This window comes from Chionomys nivalis, chromosome X (genome assembly GCF_950005125.1).
Source record: "Chionomys nivalis chromosome X, mChiNiv1.1, whole genome shotgun sequence".
Taxonomy (NCBI): Eukaryota; Metazoa; Chordata; class Mammalia; order Rodentia; family Cricetidae; genus Chionomys; species Chionomys nivalis.
In genome coordinates, this window is record NC_080112.1 from 75,436,080 (window position 1) to 75,454,109 (window position 18,030).

An 18,030-nucleotide genomic window follows, 5' to 3' on the forward strand; every position below is an offset into this window, starting at 1 on the left:
ACTAGGTTTCGATCCTAATACTGGCTTTGTGGGAGCGTAGCCTGTTTGGATGCTCACCTTCCTGGACCTAGATAGAAGTGGGAGGACCTTGGTCTTCCTGTAGAGCAGGGAATTTGGACTGCTCTTCAGTATCGAGAGGGAGGGGGAGTGGACTGGGGGGAGGAGAAGTGGAGTGGGGATAGGGGGAGTGGAGCGGGGGGAGGGGGCAATATGTGGGAGGAGGGGGAGGGAAATGGGAAACGGGGAGCAGTTGGAAATTTTAATTAAAAAAGAATAAAAAAAAAATTACTTCCTGCCATCTGGAAATGATGGCATATGTGGAGGAGCCTGAGAAAATTGAGATAATAGTCAAGTCCCAGGAAAGTTAGCAGTTGTCCAGTCTCCATGTGATGAGAAAGTACAGGACTTATCTGAAGTCCTGGTTGGACCATCTTAGCTAATCACCTCGATATTGTCCTGAACAGTTTGTAGTACAAAGCTTATCTTTGGGGGGTGTTTGTCAGCGTAATGGCATGGGTCGCTTTTAGGAATGGTCATGGTTCACTGCAGAAAACTTAAGCATCTTAAATGTCTCATGCAGCAGACCTCAGAGAGGTTAAAGGATCACAATCTACTAAATACATTCGGGGTATACAAACTTAGTACTTAGTTACTTGCTTAGGACTCAAGCTTGAAATCACATACAGGAAGCTATATAAAGCCTATTATTTCAGCTTCTTTTAATGTTTTATTATTCAATAAAGCTCGAGTCAAATATTATGGAATGAATCCAGTTGATTCATGAAGCGACAGAGAAAAGATCACTTTACCCTTTTCTTTTTAGCTTCTCCTTGTTCTCTGCATCCTTCTATCTTCTCTGAATCCACTAGAAAACTCTATGGTCCACTCCATGGGTGGTCTTGGAGTGAAAACACAAACAGTTCTCTTACAGCAAAGCCACCTGAGAAAAGCATTTGGAAGTTCCTTAAAAAATAAGCAACTAGAGGATATGATATAGATACACTGAGTACATAGATCAGATTGTTAAAGAATATGGATAGTCTAAAATTAAATAAAATAAAATAAAAGCAACTAAACACAGCTTCTCTCAGTTCAGAGAACAGTGGCTCACATTTTTAGTCTTTTTAGTTTTAGTTTAAGACAGCTCACCACTAGTCCCGTAGTTTCTTCCTAAAGTTCTTTTTTAATTTTTCGAGACAGGGCTTCTCTGTAGCTTTGGTACCTGTCCTGGAACTAGCTCTTCTAGACCAGGCTGGCCTTGAACTCATAGAGATCCGCCTGCCTCTGCCTCCCCGAGTGCTGGGATTAAAGGCGTGCACCACCACCGCCCGGCTTCTAAAGTTCTTTTTTTTTTTTTTTTTTTTTTTTTTTTTTTTTTTTTTTCGAGACAGGGTTTCTCTGTGGTTTTGGAGCCTGTCCTGGAACTAGCTCTTGTAGACCAGGCTGGTCTCGAACTCACAGAGATCCGCCTGCCTCTGCCTCCCAAGTGCTGGGATTAAAGGCGTGCGCCACCACGCCCGGCTAAAGTTCTTAAAAAATAAAATTATCTTCAAAATACTGCTTAAAGTGAGAGCAATTAAGTATACTTTCTGAAAATAAACTGAAGCCAGATCACAAGAGATGAAGTAGTTTTAAACTTCTACATAAAATTACATGAACACAACCTGGAATTTCACAATTAGATGGTAGAACATGAACACAAGCTGGAATTTCACAATTAAGATGGTACATACCGGCAGACGTAACTACTTGGAAGTCTGAGACAGGAGAGTTGCTTAAGCCAGAAGTACAAAGCAAGATGAGATAACACAGTGAGATTCAATCTCAAAAAAAAAAAAAGGCAAAATAAGCTGGGTGGTGATGGCTGATGCCTTTAATCCCAACACTCGGAAGAGAGAGGCCAGCTTTATCTACAAAGCGAGTGCCAGGACAGCCAGGGACTACACAGAGAAACCCTATCTTGAAATAGCAAGAAAACAGCAAACTATTATTTTAATATATCTTAAAATAAGTAAGCCTACCTTGGTTTTATAGAGAAAATACCATTCAGAATATGAGCATGTCTGGCAACAAATTCTGTTAAAAGCACAGATTTCTCCATTTCATCTTCCAATAGACTTGACTGAGTAGATCTAGAAAAATCTTCAAGCATATGGAATTCTAACAGATTCAACGCAATGCCCATCAAAATTCCAGCAAAATTCTTCAAAGACCTCGAAAGAACGGTACTCAACTTCATATGGAAAGCAAAAAACCCAGGATAGTTTGAACAATAAAAGAACTTGTGGGGGCATCACAACCCTTGACTTCAAACTCTACTACAGAGTTACAGTACTAAAAACAGCCTGGTATTGGCATAAGAACAGACAGGAGGACCGGACCAGAACAGAAGACCTGGATATCAATCCACACATCTTCGAATACCTGATTTTTGACAAGGAAGCAAAAAATATCAAATGGAAAACAGAAAGCATATTTATTTATTTATTTTATTGTTTTTTCGAGCCAAGGTTTCTCTGTAGCTCTGGAGCCTGTCCTGGAACTAGCTCTTGTAGACCAGGATGGCCTTGAACTCAGAGAGATTCGCCTGCCTCTGCCTCCCGATTAAAGGCATATGCCACCACCACCCGGCTAAGAAAGCATATTTAACAAGTGGTGCTGGCATAACTGGATATTAACATGTAGAAGAATGAAAATAGACCCATATCTATCACCATGCACAAAACTCAAGACCAAATGGATCAAGACCTCAACATAAAGCCTGCCACACTGAACCTTATAGAAGAGAAAGTGGGAAGTATACTTGAATGCACTGACATGGGGAACCACTTCCTAAATATAACCATAGCACCACAGACACTGAGAGAAACAATTAATAAATGGAACCTCCTGAAATTGAAAAGGTTCTGTAAAGCAAAGGACACGGTCAACAATACAAAATGACAGCCTACAGAATGGGAAAAGATCTTCACTAACCCCACATCAGACAGAGGTCTGATCTCCAAAATAGACAAAGAACTCAAGAGCTGGGTGGTGGCGGCGCATGCCTTTAATCCCAGCACTCAGGAGGCAGAGGCAGGTGGATCTCTGTGAGTTCGAGGCCAGCCTGGTCTACAAGAGCTAGTTCCAGGACAGGCACCAAAAACTTCAGAGAAACCCTGTCTCGAAAAAATCAAAAAAAAAAAAAAAAAGAAAGAAAAAAGAAATTGGACACCAAAAGAACAAATAATCCAATAAAAAAAATGGAGTACAGACACAGAGAACTCTCAACAGAGGAATCTAAAATGGCTGAAAGACACTTAAGGAAATATTCAACATCCTTAGTCATCAGAGAAATGCAAATCAAAACAACTCTTGAGATTCCATCTTACACCTGTAAGAATGGCCAATATCAAAAACACTGATGACAACTTATGCTGGAGAGGTTGTGGGGAAAAGGGAACACTTCTGCATTGCTGGTGGGAGTGCAAGCTGGTACAACCCCTTTGGATGTCAGTGTGGCGATTTCTCAGAAAATTAGGAAACAACCTTCCTCAAGACCCAATAATACCACTTTTGGGTATATATCCAAAGGATGCTCAATCGTGCCACAAGGACGTGTGCTCAACTATGTTCATAGCAGCTTTGTTTGCTTCTGTGAGTTCGAGGCCAGCGTGGTCTATAGAGCGAGTTCCAGGCTACACAGAGAAACCCTGTCTCAAAAGAACAAAATAAATAAACAAATCCATTCTTTAAAAAAATAATTTCTTTCTTTTCTTTTTGGTTTTTCAAGACAGGGGTTTCTCTGTGTAGCTCTGGCTGTCTTGGAATTTGCTCTGTAGATTGGGCTGGCCTCGAACTCATAGAGATCTGCTTGTCTCTGCCTCCCAAGACTGTTAGGATTAAAGGCATGTACCACCACACCTGACCTTATAAAAGAATACATTTTATTTTTAATTATGTGCATATATGTATGTCCCTGTGTGGGTATGCACACATCACTGCAGGTGTCCAGAGTCCAGAATGGGGTGTTAGATCCCCTGAAACTGGAGTCACAGGCAGTTATGAGCAGCCTAATGTGGATGCACAGAACCAAATTCAGGTCCTCTGAAATAGCAGGAAGCACTCTTAGCCACTAAACCATCTCCTCAGCCCAGAAGTAAATACCTTAATTATTATTTTTATCCTTTTTTGAGATTTAAAAAAATGTGTATAAGTGTTCTGTCTGCATGTGTATATGTGTATCATGTGTGTGCACTGTACCCTCAAGAGGTCAGATGAGTGCATCAAATTTCCTGGAACTGGGGCTGGAGAAATGGCTCAGAGGTTAAGAGCATTGCCTGCTCTTCCAAAGGTCCTGAGTTCAATTCCCAGTAACCACATGATGGCTCACAACCATCTGTAAGGGGGTCTGGTGCCCTCTGCTGGCCTGCAGGCATACACACAGACAAAATATTGCATACATAATAAATAAATATTTTTTTAAAAAAAATTTCCTGGAACTGAAGTTAAAAGAAGCTACCACATAGGTGCTCAGAACCAAACCTGGGTCCTCTCCAAGAGTTAAGTGCTCTTAACCACTGAGTCATCTCTCTAGCCTCACGTCTTAATAATTCTTAGACACTTTTTTCACACTTTAGCCTTCTCTATTCCTCTAAGGGTATTTTAAAAGGTTTATTTGTTCATGTATTTTGTTTACTCAGAAGTTCTAGAAGAGCAAGGCAGCCAGTGCTCTTAATCACAGAGCTATCTCTCCAGCCTCTATAGACTTGATTTTAAGACAACATCTTACTATACAGCCTTGGTTGTCCTGCAACTCCCTAAGTGCTGGGATTAAAGGTTGTGTGCACCACCACTGCCCAACTCTCTCATTCAATTTAAATGAAAAGGTTTTAGTTCTGTTTTCTTACTTCTGTTTTGAAAGTGGGTCTCCCTCTGTGGCTCAATCTGGCTATCAACTCATGTAGCCTAGTCACGCTTTAACAAGGCATGATCCTCTTTCCTTGTTCTCCCCAGTGTGTGCTAGGATTAGAGAAATTCACTCCCAGAAATCTAGCTTTCTCTCTTCCATTATGTAGCCCTGTGTAACCTTGGACTTTACTATATAGACAAGGCTAGTCTTAAGCTTATAAAGATCCTATTCCTTTTGACTCTCAAGCCCTGTTTTAACAAGTATGCAGCACTACACCCAGGCATATTTATCTCCCCTAGCTCTATCAAAGAAGCTTGAATCTTAGCCAAGCAGTGGTGGCACGTGCCTTTTATACCAGGATTAGGGAGGCAGAGGCAAGTGGATCTCTGTGAGTTCAAGGCCAACCTGGTCTACAGACCGAGTTCAAGGCAGTTGGGGCTACACAGAGAAACCCTGACTCAAAAAAAAAAAAAAAAAGTAACCACTATGAATTCTGACACTACCATCTCCCAATGGTAATGGAATACAGAAATCCATTACCATTTAGAACTAAAATTAGTTCTGTCATTCAAATTATTTGAGTTTCAAAAGCGTCACCAGTCTGGATTCCTCTAAAACATATCCCCACTTTCTTCAAAACCTTGATATTATGTCTGTTCTAGTCCATCAGGGCATGTGTACTCATTAAGAAAATCTTATTTTTAGCCTTCCTACTCATTTAACTGGTCTTCAGTAATACATTTATAACTCTGTTCTTCAATTAAAATGGAACTGATCTAGAAACATAATTGGCAGATAATTACTGAAAGAGACAGACTGTGAGCAGAGAACTGAGCATTTTTAATTCCTTTGCCATCTGCTCCACTCTGTTTACCTACTTCCTAAACATAGCTAAAATACATTCCTATCTCCTTCTCTGATGCTTTTTTTTGGGGGGGGGCTGTCTCATTTTTTTTGCAGTTGCTTTGTTTCTGTAATAGATACTGCCTACAGAGCTACAGGGTATACATCTGTAATATTTCTTTAAAGGTTATTTTTCAAGTTTTATTTCATGGGTATGCTTGCTTTGTTTGCCTGTGTGTATGTGCACCACACACATGTCTAGGGCTCAAGGGGGACAGAAGATGGTTTCATACTTCCTGAAACTGGTGTTACAGATGGTTGTGAGCCACCATATGGGTGCTGGGAATGAAATACAGGTCCTCTGCAAGAGCAGAGTACACTTAAAAACTGAGGCATCTCTCCAGGCTAACATTTGTGATACTTTGATGTGTCAGTTTTCTACATTGAAGAATCCAAAAGTTTTTCAAGTGATACCCTGCCTCATTAAAGATGCTGGTAATTCATGCCCGGGCGGTGGTAGCGCACGCATTTAATTACAGTACTTGAGAGGCAGAGGTAGGTAAATCTCTGTGAGTTCAAGGTCAGCCTGATCTACAAAGTGAGTTCCAGCATAGCCAGAGCTGTTAAACCTTGTCTCAAATATATATATATATATATATATATATATATATATATATATATATATGTGTGTGTGTGTGTGTGTGTGTGTGTGTGTGTGCGCGCGCATATATATGTGCACATATATATACACATACATACATACTCACACACATACATACATACATGCATACATACACACAGGTAACTATTTCTGAACTTGCTTTATTTGAAAAAGATAAAGAGTTGGAGGTGTAGCTTGGAAGGAGAGGGCTTGCCTAGCACGTGTAAGGGCCTGGGTGTGAGCCATAGAACTGAAAAAGCAAAAAAGCAATTGAAAACCATCTGTTTATAGAGGAAAGGAATCACCTATATTTTATATTCCAAGTACTGCATTAGAAAATCCTTGGAGAGGGGCTGGAGAGATGGCTCAGAGATTAAGAGCACTGGCTGCTCTTCCAGAGGTCCTGAGTTAATTCACAGCAACCATATGGTAGCTCACAACCATCCATGAGCTCTGGTGCCCTCTTCTGGCCTGCAGGCATACATGCAAGCAGAACACTATACATGAAAGAAAGAGAAAAAGAAAGGAAGGGAGGGAGGGAGGGAAGGAGGAAGGGAGGGAGGGAGGGAGGAAGGAAGGAAGGCAGAAAGAAAGACAGAAAATCCATGGAGAATCTATGGACTGTGCTCATTTCACTTAATTTTCACAAAAGCCAAATAATGGGGATCCCCCCCCCAAACTGCTGCTGCTGAAAACAAGACTCAGCAATTTGCTATACAGTTCAGTATGACTGGATTAAAGTAAATCCTCTTTAATATTTGACAAGTTTTTTTTGAGAACCGAGAAGCAGGAAGACAGCCATTCAAACATTGTCATGATCATTTTATCATTCTTTGGTATTCTTTTTGCATCTATGCCTTTACATATTTTTCTACCATTTTTTGTCTTGGTTAGGGTATCTTTTGCTGCGATAAAACATCGAGACCAGAAGCAACTAGCGGGAGAAAGAGGTTTATTTCACTTCCACTTCCACCTTATTGTTCATCATCAAAGGAAGTCAAGACAGGAGCTCAAAATAGGGCAGAAACCTAAAAGCAGGAGCTAATGAAGATGCCCTGGAGGGGAGCCAGGACTACACAGAACAATCCTGTCTTGCGGGGTGGGGGAGCAGTGAGAGAAAAAGAAAATGTCCTACAGGCTTGTCTGTTTAGAGCCTGACTTTATGGAGGCATTTTCTCAATCGAGGGTCCATCCTCTCAGATGACTTTAGCCCGTGCCAGTTTGAAGCAAAACTAGCTAGGGCAAAGGATACAGATTCTCAGAAAGAGGTCACGAAACATAACTTTAGATGGTGGAGAGATGGCTCACTGGTTAATAAGAGCATCTTGTGGCCTGGCAGAGGAACCAGGATTTGTTTCCCAGCACCCACATGGTTACTAACAACCAGCTCTAACTCCAGTTCCAAGGGTTCTAGTGCCCTCTTCTGGATACCAGACATGCACATGGAGCACAGACATACATGCAGGCACAATACCCACACAAAAAAAAAATGAAAAAAAGATATATAATCTTACCAAGTATGGTGGCATATATCTATAACCTCAGTACTCAGGAGGCTGAGGCAGAAGGATCGTGAATTTTAGGGCAGCATGAACAATACTGTAAGACCCTCTTTTAAAAAAAACAAAATTAAAAACAGTGGAAGAAAGAAGATCAGGAGTTCAAAGTCATCTACATATATTGAGTTCCAGGTCACCTGAAGACTCCACAAGCCCCAGTCTTAAAAACGAAAGAACCCACAGCACTTCAGAATAAGAGAATCAGGATCTCAGGATCATCCTCAACAATGCAGCAAGTTTAAGACTAACCTAGGGGGCTGGAGAGATGGCTCATTGGTTAAGAGCATTGCCTGCTCTTCCAAAGGTCCCGAGTTCAATTCCCAGCAACCACATGGTGGCTCACAACCATCTGTAAAGAGGTCTGGCGCCCTCTTCTGGCCTTCAGGCATACACACAGACAGAATATTGTATACATAATAAATAAATATTTTTAAAAAAAAAAAAGACTAACCTAGGTTAAAATTAAAGAAGAAAAACCCACAAAAACAAAAATAAAAATAGTAGAAAGCAACATTAAAAAAGAAATACAACTATTTTAGCCTGTACTGAGGACTGAATCCAAGGTCTTGAGCAAGCTACACATGCACTCTACTGCCGATCTCTATCTTTAGCCCTGTATTTAAAATCCTGCTCACCAGAAGATGCAGCTTAGTGGCAGTGTTTATTCAGCAATCATGAGGCCCTGGGTTCAGTCTAGGGTACCAGCTCAGTCCAAAAATTGTTTTCAACTGGATGTTCTGGCTAGTTTTATGTCAACTTGGCACAAGTTAGAGTCATCAGAAAGGAGGGAGCCTCAAGTGAGAAAAGGCCTCCAGAAGAAGATAGGGCTATAGGCAAGCCTGTAGGGCATTTCTTAATTAGTAATTGATGTGGGAGGGCCCCTCCCATTGTGGGTGGGGCTGAGGGGTTGGTAAAGGCTTGTGGTCCTGATTCTACAAGAAAGCAGGCTGAATTAGCCATGTGGAGCAAGCCAGTAAGCAGCTCTTCTCCATGGCCTCTGCATTAGCACCCGCCTCCAGGATCCTGCCCTGTTTGAATTCCTGTCCCGACTTCCTCTCATGATGAACTGTGATATGAAGTGTAAGCCAAATAAACCCTTTTCCTCCCCAAGTTACTTTGGTCATGGTGTTTCAACACGGCAATACTAACTCTGACTGAAACACTGGGGATATATAGATCAGTTAGTAGAACATTTAACCGGCATTTGAAAAGACCTGGGTATTCAATCCTCAGCAGTCCCTGAGCACATGTGCACACGCACGCGCGCGTGCGCACACACACACACACACACACACTCACACCCTTCCAGTCTGGAAAGATGGCTCAGGAGTAAGAGAGAGCATTTGCTGTTCTCACATACAAATACACACACACACACACACACACACGCTTTCCTTCTGGAAAGATGGCTCAGCAAGCTCACACAGACAGACACACACACACCCTTCCCTTCTGGAGAGATGACTCAGCAAGCTCACACAGACACAGACAGACACACACACACACTCACACTCACACAAACACACCCTTCCCTTCTGGAGAGATGGCTCAGCAACCTCACACAGACACAGACAGACACACACACACACACACCCTTCCCTTCTGGAGAGATGGCTCAGCAAGCTCACACAGACACAGACAGACAGACAGACAGACACACACTCACACAAACACACCCTTCCCTTCTGGAGAGATGGCTCAGCAAGCTCACACAGACACAGATAGACAGACAGACACACACACACTCACACAAACACACCCTTCCCTTCTGGAGAGATGGCTCAGCAAGCTCACACAGACACCCTTCCCTTCTGGAGAGATGGCTCAGCAAGCTCACACAGACACAGACAGACAGACAGACAGACAGACAGACAGACAGACAGACAGACAGACACACACACACACCCTTCCCTTCTGGAGAGATGGCTCAGCAAGCTCACACAGACACAGACAGACAGACAGACACACACTCACACAAACACACCCTTCCCTTCTGGAGAGATGGCTCAGCAGTAAGCACTTGCTGCTCAATTATGAGGACTCAAGTTGGGAGCTCAGCACCCATGTTTCTAAAAAAGCCCACAAACGCCTGTAATTCTAACTCCAAGAAATCTGACTCCACTTTCTGGTATCTGCAGGAACTAACACACATACACATATACACATATAAGTAAAATAAAAATTATTTAAAGACAAGGTCCTGGCTGGGGATGTAGCTCAGTGGGTAGAATTCTTGCCTAGCATACATGAAGCCCCAGGATATTTGCCAGTGCTGCAGAGATTAGGTATGGTCTGGGAAACCCAGGCTGACCTGAAACTCAGAGTATCTTCCTGCCTCAGCCTCTCAAATGATTGAGAGCCTAACACCCAAGTCAGACAGTCCACAAATGTCTGTAACCCCATCTCTAAGGGAATTAAACCCCATCTTGTGGCATCTGCAGACTCTCCTACACACATATACACACTCACACAGATACACATACAGAAAGAAAATAAAAAAATTTTAAAACAAGGTCTTGCCTGAGGATATAGCTCAGCTGGTAGTACTTGGTTAAGAGCACTTGCTGTTCTTGAAGAGACACAATTTTGGTTTCCAGCATCCACATGGTAGCTCACAACTGTCTGTAACTCTAGGGTCAGATCTGACAACCCTCTCTTAGCCTCTATGGGCACTGCATGCACGTTACACATGTCTTTGTGCAGACAAAACATTCATGTGCATAAAGATTTCTTTTAGTTATGTATATGTTTCTGTGTATAGGTATGTGCATGTGAGTTAGGTATGGGCATTTGAGTTCAGGAGCCCACAGAGAGCAGAGGAGTCAGATTCCTGGAGCTGGCGTTACAGGTGGTTGTAAGCTGCCTGACATGAGTGCTAGGAATTGAACTCGGGTCCTCTGCAGAAGCACTACAGACCACTAAGTAACCTTTCCAGCCTCCAAAATAGAGCGAGTTCCAGGACAGCCAGGGCTGTAACACAGAGAAACCCTGTCTCAAAAAGCAAACATGCAAACAAGAAGAAACCTGCCAGCCTGGTCTACAGAACAAGTTCAGGACAGTTAGGGCTACACAGAGAAAACCAAAAATCCTGGACTGATACAAGGCTGGTTGAAGCAGAATACAGGAGTTATAGAGGCCATTTTTCTACTCTGTAAAGTAGGTTAAGAGGTTTTCAGGTTTTTTGTATTAGCACTTCTGGAAGCAAAAAATGGGTCAAAAGGGCCTTATGCAGGATAGGCAAGCACTCTACCTATCACTGAGCTATGTCACTGGCTTGTAACTCTGACTTCTGTTGACAGTATTTGTTACTCTGTTGTATAGTGGTCAATGGATACAGTAGTAAAAGTTATTTGAAATATACAGTGAATACCGTTACATTATCTCCATACTAACTTTTTTCTGTATCTTGGTTATGGATTTCCGACATAAGGACTTGGACCCTTGGAAAATATTTTTCTTAATTAAAAAAAAAACCCACTGAGTTACATTTCCCATATTTCTTTGTTGTTGTGCTTATATCCTGTTAATGATAATTTCCTTTGATATACATAAAAAAGGATAGGTTAAAGGTCAGCCAGATAAGTAGTTAATGTAATTTTCAAAGTCTGAACAGTGGGCATGAATAAAAGGGAGTTAGAATCAGATTATTTAAAAAAAATTATTGAGGCAAAATTTATGTAACATAAAATCCAGATTAACCATTTAAAATATACAATTTAGTATATTCCTTTAAAAAGTAAACAATTTTTAAAAAAGATTTGTGTTTTATCTACATGTACGCATGTGTACAAGTCACAAGAGAGTATCAAGTCCTCAGGATCTGATGTTAATAATGACTGTGAGTGCCGGGCGGTGGTGGCACACGCCTTTAATCCCAGCACTCGGGAGGCAGAGGTAGGCAGATCTCTGTGAGTTCGAGGCCAGCCTGGTCTAGAAGAGCTAGTTCCAGGACAGGAACCAAAAAGCTACGGAGAAACTCTGTCTCGGAAAAAAAAAAAAAAAAAAAAAGACTGTGAGCCATCATGTGGACTGAACCCAGGTACTCTGCAAGAGCAACAAAAAACCAACTGCTGAGCCATCTCTCTAGCTGCCCCCTACAAGAAATCTACTTTCTAATAGGTATTCGTGTTTTTAGTTCAATAAAAAATTACTAAACATAATTTCACTGATGGAAATTCTAAGCTTACAAGCCCTTCACCCTTTCTGCTGGGCTTGGTAGAACAGTCCTATAATCCCAGCATCTAAAAAGAAAGCAGGAGTTCAAGGTGATCTCATGTCCACGGAGAGTATGAAGCTGGCCTGCGCTAGTTTCAGGAGACCTTGTCTCATAACAAACAAGCAACAACGAAGAACCCCACACCTTTATTTTAAAAGATTAAGCGGGGGCCAGTGAGATGGCTCATGGGTAAAGGTGCTTGTCACCAAGCCTGATGATCTGAGTTTCATCCCCGGGTGCCATATGGTAGGAGAGAACTTAAGCCTGCAATTTATCTTTCGGCCTCCACATGTGTGTAGTGCCACTTGACACCCCCCCCATACAAACTAACAAACAAGTAAATAAAAGTTAAGGGACCAAAGAGATAACTCAGATCTTCGAGAGGACCCTTCAATTCCCATCGCCCACATCGGTCAGCTTATAATAGCCTGTAACTTCAGCTCTGGGTAGTCCTGCTTCCACTGGAACCTACACACAAGTCGCACACGCGCGCGTATGCACACACAGGCATACACGCACATCTTAAGAGATGGTTTAGCCAGTTAAGAGCATTTGTTGTTTTTGCAGAGGACCAGATTATATTTTCAGCACCCACATAGGGGCCCAAAACCATTTGTAACTCCAGTTCCAGGGGCTCTGATGCTCTAACATCCAATGGCACCAGGTAAACATTCATATACCTAATTTTTAATTACTTAAAAATAAAAGGAAATCTTTTTTTTTAAATATTTATTTATTATGTATGACAATATTCTGTCAGTATGTACGCCTGCAGGCCAGAAGAGGGCACCAGACCTCATTACAGATGGTTGTGAGCCACCATGTGGTTGCTGGGAATTGAACTCAGGACCTTTCGAAGAGCAGGCAATGCTCTTAACCGCTGAGCCATCTCTCCAGCCCCAAAAGGAAATCTTTAAAAAGAGTAAGTGACCAGGCATGGTGGCAGACACTTTTAATTCTAGCACTGGGTAGTCTGAGGCAGGAGGACCAAAAGCTCAAGGCCAGTCTAGGCCACGGAGCAAAACACTTACTTTGTGATTCTGGCACCCCAGAGGAATTCAAGGCCAGTGTGGAATATATACCAAAAACTTGTCTAAATGTCCACAGGAATGACTTACTTCTTTTTTTTTTTCCGAGATTTCGAGACAGGGTTTCTCTGTGGCTTTGGAGCCTGTCCTGGAACTCCCTTTGTAGACCAGGCTGGCCTCGAACTCACAGAGATCCGCCTGACTCTGCCTCCCGAGTGCTGGGTGCGCCACCACCGCCCGGCCGAATGACTTACTCTTTCTCTTAAAACAAGACCAATATACAGTGCAAAACGTGAAAGCATTTCCTTTACCATCATTACTAAATGTCCAGAGATAGCAGCTGCTAAGGTATTGTCATGTTCTAACAGTTTTCCCTAGATAGATACACTAACTTACAGCTTAAAACCAGGACTTTGAGGGTACAAAATTATGTACTGCCTTGCATATTGTTTTCTACAAAGAATAGCTTGGGCTGGGCAGTGGTGGTACACACCTTTAACTCTGCACTTGGGAGGCAGAGGCAGGTGGATCTCTGAGTTGAGGTCCGCCTGGTCTACAGATGAGTTCCAGGACAGCCAAGGCTACACACAGAGAATTTCAGTCTTGAATTCCAACCCCATCCCCACCAAAAAAGAATGGATTGGGATTCTTTCAAAAAGTCACATCAGAGGCTAGAGAGCTAATTCATGTTAAGAGCTCTTGATGCCTTTGCACAGCACCTGGGATTGGTGCCCAGCTCCCACATAGCAGGTCACAACTGTCAACTATAGTTCCAGGTGATTCCACACCTTCTTAGGCCTCCAAGGAGCTGGTGAGCATCTATCCATGAATTGAACGCTCAAAAAACATAAAAAGTCATATCAATTTCTTGGCCTAGCATAAAGGCTGCTCACTAGATCATATCTTTGTTAATTGTATTTTTACTTTCCTCTTTGCCACCTTCCCTAATTCAATGTTTTCATTTGCTAGTTTTTGTTTTTTCAAATAGGGTCTCGTGTAGCCCAGACTAGTCTCCAACTCACTTGGATGATACTGAATTCCTGTTCCTCTTTCACTACGATGTTTTGAATACAGGCATGGCCACCAGGCCAGGCTTAGCTTAGTTTTTAGTCTTATGAAATAATTCAAATACTCAGGTATTGAAATTAGTTTATTTACTAATTTAACTTAATAGCTGTAATGTTTTACGGGCATTTCAAAAAATGTGCACATAGGTTTTATATACTCGAGACAGTGCAGAAAGCACAGGAAACAGCATTGGAATGCATACCTTAACTACAGAAGTTAACTGTGTAAACCTAGGGTTGGTTTCCCTTACCTATAAAATTAGAGGGTATAAATAATTGTTACTAATTGTTAGTAGTCTTTTAAGGCTCTAAGGGTATATGGTTCTAAGTTACAAATGTTCAAAAGCACAGTGTTAAGATTCATCTGCTTGGACTGCTAAACATCAAGCTAAAAAATACAGCTGGGTGTCGCGGCTCACACCTGTAACCCCAACACTTGGAAGGCAAATGCAGGAGGATTTTCATGAGAACAAGGCCAGCATGGGCTACAGTAGGAGAATGCTTCAAAGAAAACAGAACAAAAATAGACAGAAAGGATATTGCATGTCTTCCACATCGCAAAGTCTGTTTAACAAAAGGGTGGCGTGGGGTGTTTCAGTTTGCTCATTTGTGTCTACCAAGCAAACAGAACACAGCCGAGCACGCTGATAAACGGGCAAGAATGGCATCATTTCGTTCATCTGCTTCAACTCCTGGGCGGACAAGACAGTCCTAACACGGCAGAGGGAGCGACATGGTCGACAACAGAGCTTGCATTATACCTCTGGGTAGCAAATCGGGCTTCTCAGCCCGACCCCCAAAACGGCCCGAACTCCAGAAGTGTCACAACTTACAGTTGCACATTTTCCAGCTGCTGGAAGCCAGCTGGTCACCCGCTCCAGCCTGCTTTTGGACTCGAGACCCCAAAACACAAGAAGTTACAGCTCCCGCTTTTGTGAGGCCAACTTCCTCCCAAAGGCGGAATCCAAGTCACGCCCAGCACACATCCTGGGGAAGGAGCGAGTTGACCCTCTCTAGCCCCAAGCCGAGAAACTTCCTGGCGCTGGCAGGCGCCGCCTCACCTCCTTCTTTCTTTGGGCAGAGGCCGAGGGAAACCTGGAGACGAGCAGCAGTGCCACCGCCGCGGTCGCACACGCACACCAGAGCCACCTCGGCGAGGCCATGTTCGCTCGTGTTCCTTGGCGGCCGGGCGAAACTTTCTTCCAGCAAGGTCCGAGGGTGGGGCGTGAGAATGGGCGAGCCGAACCCTTGTCGTTCCCCATTGGCCCGGCTCAGCCCTGCCGGTCGACCCCTCACATTACGTCACGCGCCACAGACGCCCGCTAAAAAAAGCAGTTCGCTTCCGATTGGTTCCGGGGAGCCAATAGGGAAAAGACAATCTGGAGGTTTCTTATTGGTTTGCTAAAAAGGCTGCACCGCCCTTTTCGTGGTGCGTGAAGACGTCGCGGGTTGCGAATTTCAATCCGCATGCGCAGCTGTGCAAGGCTGCGCTTGTATTTTTTGGAGGGAAGTGTTGAGCAAAATGGTTTGTACGTTTAAAAATGGAATTATCTTCCAGACAGCGTTCGTTTAGAATTGTTTCAAATTCTAGCCTGCCTAAGTAACGCAAGCCTCTAATCCAAACATTGGGTCGTTTTTGGCTACATTGCCAGGGTTCTAGGCCAGCCTAAGCAATGTAAGATTGTATCAAAAAAAAAAGCCCTCGTGGTTTCTCACAACCAAAATCTCAGCATTTGGGAGGTGGAAATGGGAGGATTAGGAGCTCAAAAACTTAAACAAACCTTCAGAGTTCCAATTTAGCCTGGGCTACAAGAGATCTTAGATCAAAAAGCATATTTTAGAAACCTATTTTAGTATAATATTCTGGAAGAGCGTTTGGAGAAATGTCTCAGTTAAGAATATTTAACTGTTCTTGCAAAGGACACTCCCAGCACCCCCATGGCAGCTAACAACCGACCAAATTTCCAGTTGGGGGGGGGGGGGTTCTGATGCCTTATTCTGACGTCCACAGGGACCTGGTGCACATACTTCCACGTGGCCCAAACATTCATATACACACAGTATTTTATTTTATTTTTATTTTATTTGTGTTTTGAGACAGCGTTTCTCTATGTAACAATCCTGGCTATCTTTCCTGGATCTTACTTTGTAGACCAGGCTGTCTTCGAATTCATAGATCTGCCTTCTGGGATGAAAGGCATATGCCACCACCACCCGGCTTTCTTTTTTCCTTTTTTCAGTGCATACTGTTCTTGAAGATGGCTTGAGTTCTGTTCCCATCACCCGTGGTGAGGTGCTCACAACTATCTGTAACTCCAGCTCTTGGGCCCAGGATTTCATGGCCTCCTCAGACATCTGTTCTAGGTGCACATGCTAAAACAGACACAAACACAAATGGTTTAAAATAATAAAACAATATTGTAGCCAGGCATAATGGTTCACACCATTCATCCCAGCACTCGGAAGGCAGATGGCATGCAGGTGGATCTGTGAATTCGAGGCCAGCCTGGTATACAGAGAGAGTTCCAGTACAGTCAGTCAGAGCTCGACATGGAAAACCTGTATGTATATATGTGTGTGTGTGTGTGTGTGCGCGCGCGCATAACATATATCATATAATGTATATGTATAAATACACATATACATACATATACATATATTTGGTTGAAACTTCCAGATCACAGGGTGATCTGGAAAAAGCCCCATTCCTGTCTCTCTCTCTGCAAACCCTGCCTAAGCATTCAGCTTTTGACCATACTTGGGCACAAAACCAGTTTGTGGCAGACATGTCACCACTCCTCGCCTACAGGTTATATAAGCTCCCTGCTTTATTTCAGATGTGTGGCTTCTCCAGCCTTATCTCTGGGACTAGTGAACCCATCCTGAATTTGCTTTGCTCAAATAATACTGTTCTACTTTTTCAAATTCAGCTTGATCTGACTTAATAAATTGGTGGAGAAACTTATTATCAGGGGACAGAAAAATCTATCAGTACCCCCTCACATGAAAGAAAAAAACTGTAATCTCGGCACTGGGAGGCTGAGGCTAGATTACTACAAGTTTGAGGCCAGCCTGGACTACATACCTAGACCTATCAAAAGTATGGACTGGTATGATAGCTCAGCACAGCTAGTAAAGACACTTGTTGCCAAACCCAATCTGAATTCAATCCCCGGGGCCGACATGGTAGAGAGAACCAACTCTTGCAAACTGTCTTTCATCCTCCACATATGCACCATAGTATATGTGTGCCTACACACACACACACACACACACACACACACGCAAATAAAATTTTTAAAAGTGTAGGTTTTTTTTGGGGGGGGGGCTTTTTGGCAGCACATATACTAAGTTTGGAATAACACAAAGACAATTGTCATGGCCTCTAAAGAAGGGTTTCAAATTTATTAATGTCATTTTTAAACTCTTCACTAAAAACTTAGAAGACCAAGAGGGCATTGCAGAAAACACATGGCCCCTAAAGAAGGGTTCAAATTTATTAATGGCATTTTTAAACTCTTCACTAGAAACTTAGAGGACCAAGAGGGCATTGCAGAAAACACATGTCTTTTACTATTTGGTTTGTTTTGTTGGTGGGAGCAAAAGTAAGATTGTGAAGAAGCATGTCCCTCTGTTTAAAGATCTTTAATAGTCTCAGCAAGTTTGCATCAAACATCCACTACTCTTATCTAAAATTAAAGATAATGCTTTCCAGCTGAGGAAGCAGCTTGGTTTCTTGGTCCAGTTCTGTTTACTGTATTATAA

The 18,030-nt window shown here is 42.6% G+C and overlaps 1 protein-coding gene across 1 annotated transcript in view; it reads right to left on the minus strand.

Moving 5' to 3' along the window:
• Magt1 (magnesium transporter 1) overlaps window positions 1-15,527 on the minus strand; it is a 50,139-nt gene extending 34,612 nt beyond the window's left edge. Inside the window, exon 1 of the mRNA XM_057760140.1 lies at window positions 15,327-15,527. Within this exon, the coding sequence (XP_057616123.1) occupies window positions 15,327-15,527 (201 nt within the window). The remainder of the gene's footprint in view (window positions 1-15,326) is intronic.
• Between the last annotated feature and the right edge of the window lie 2,503 nt (window positions 15,528-18,030).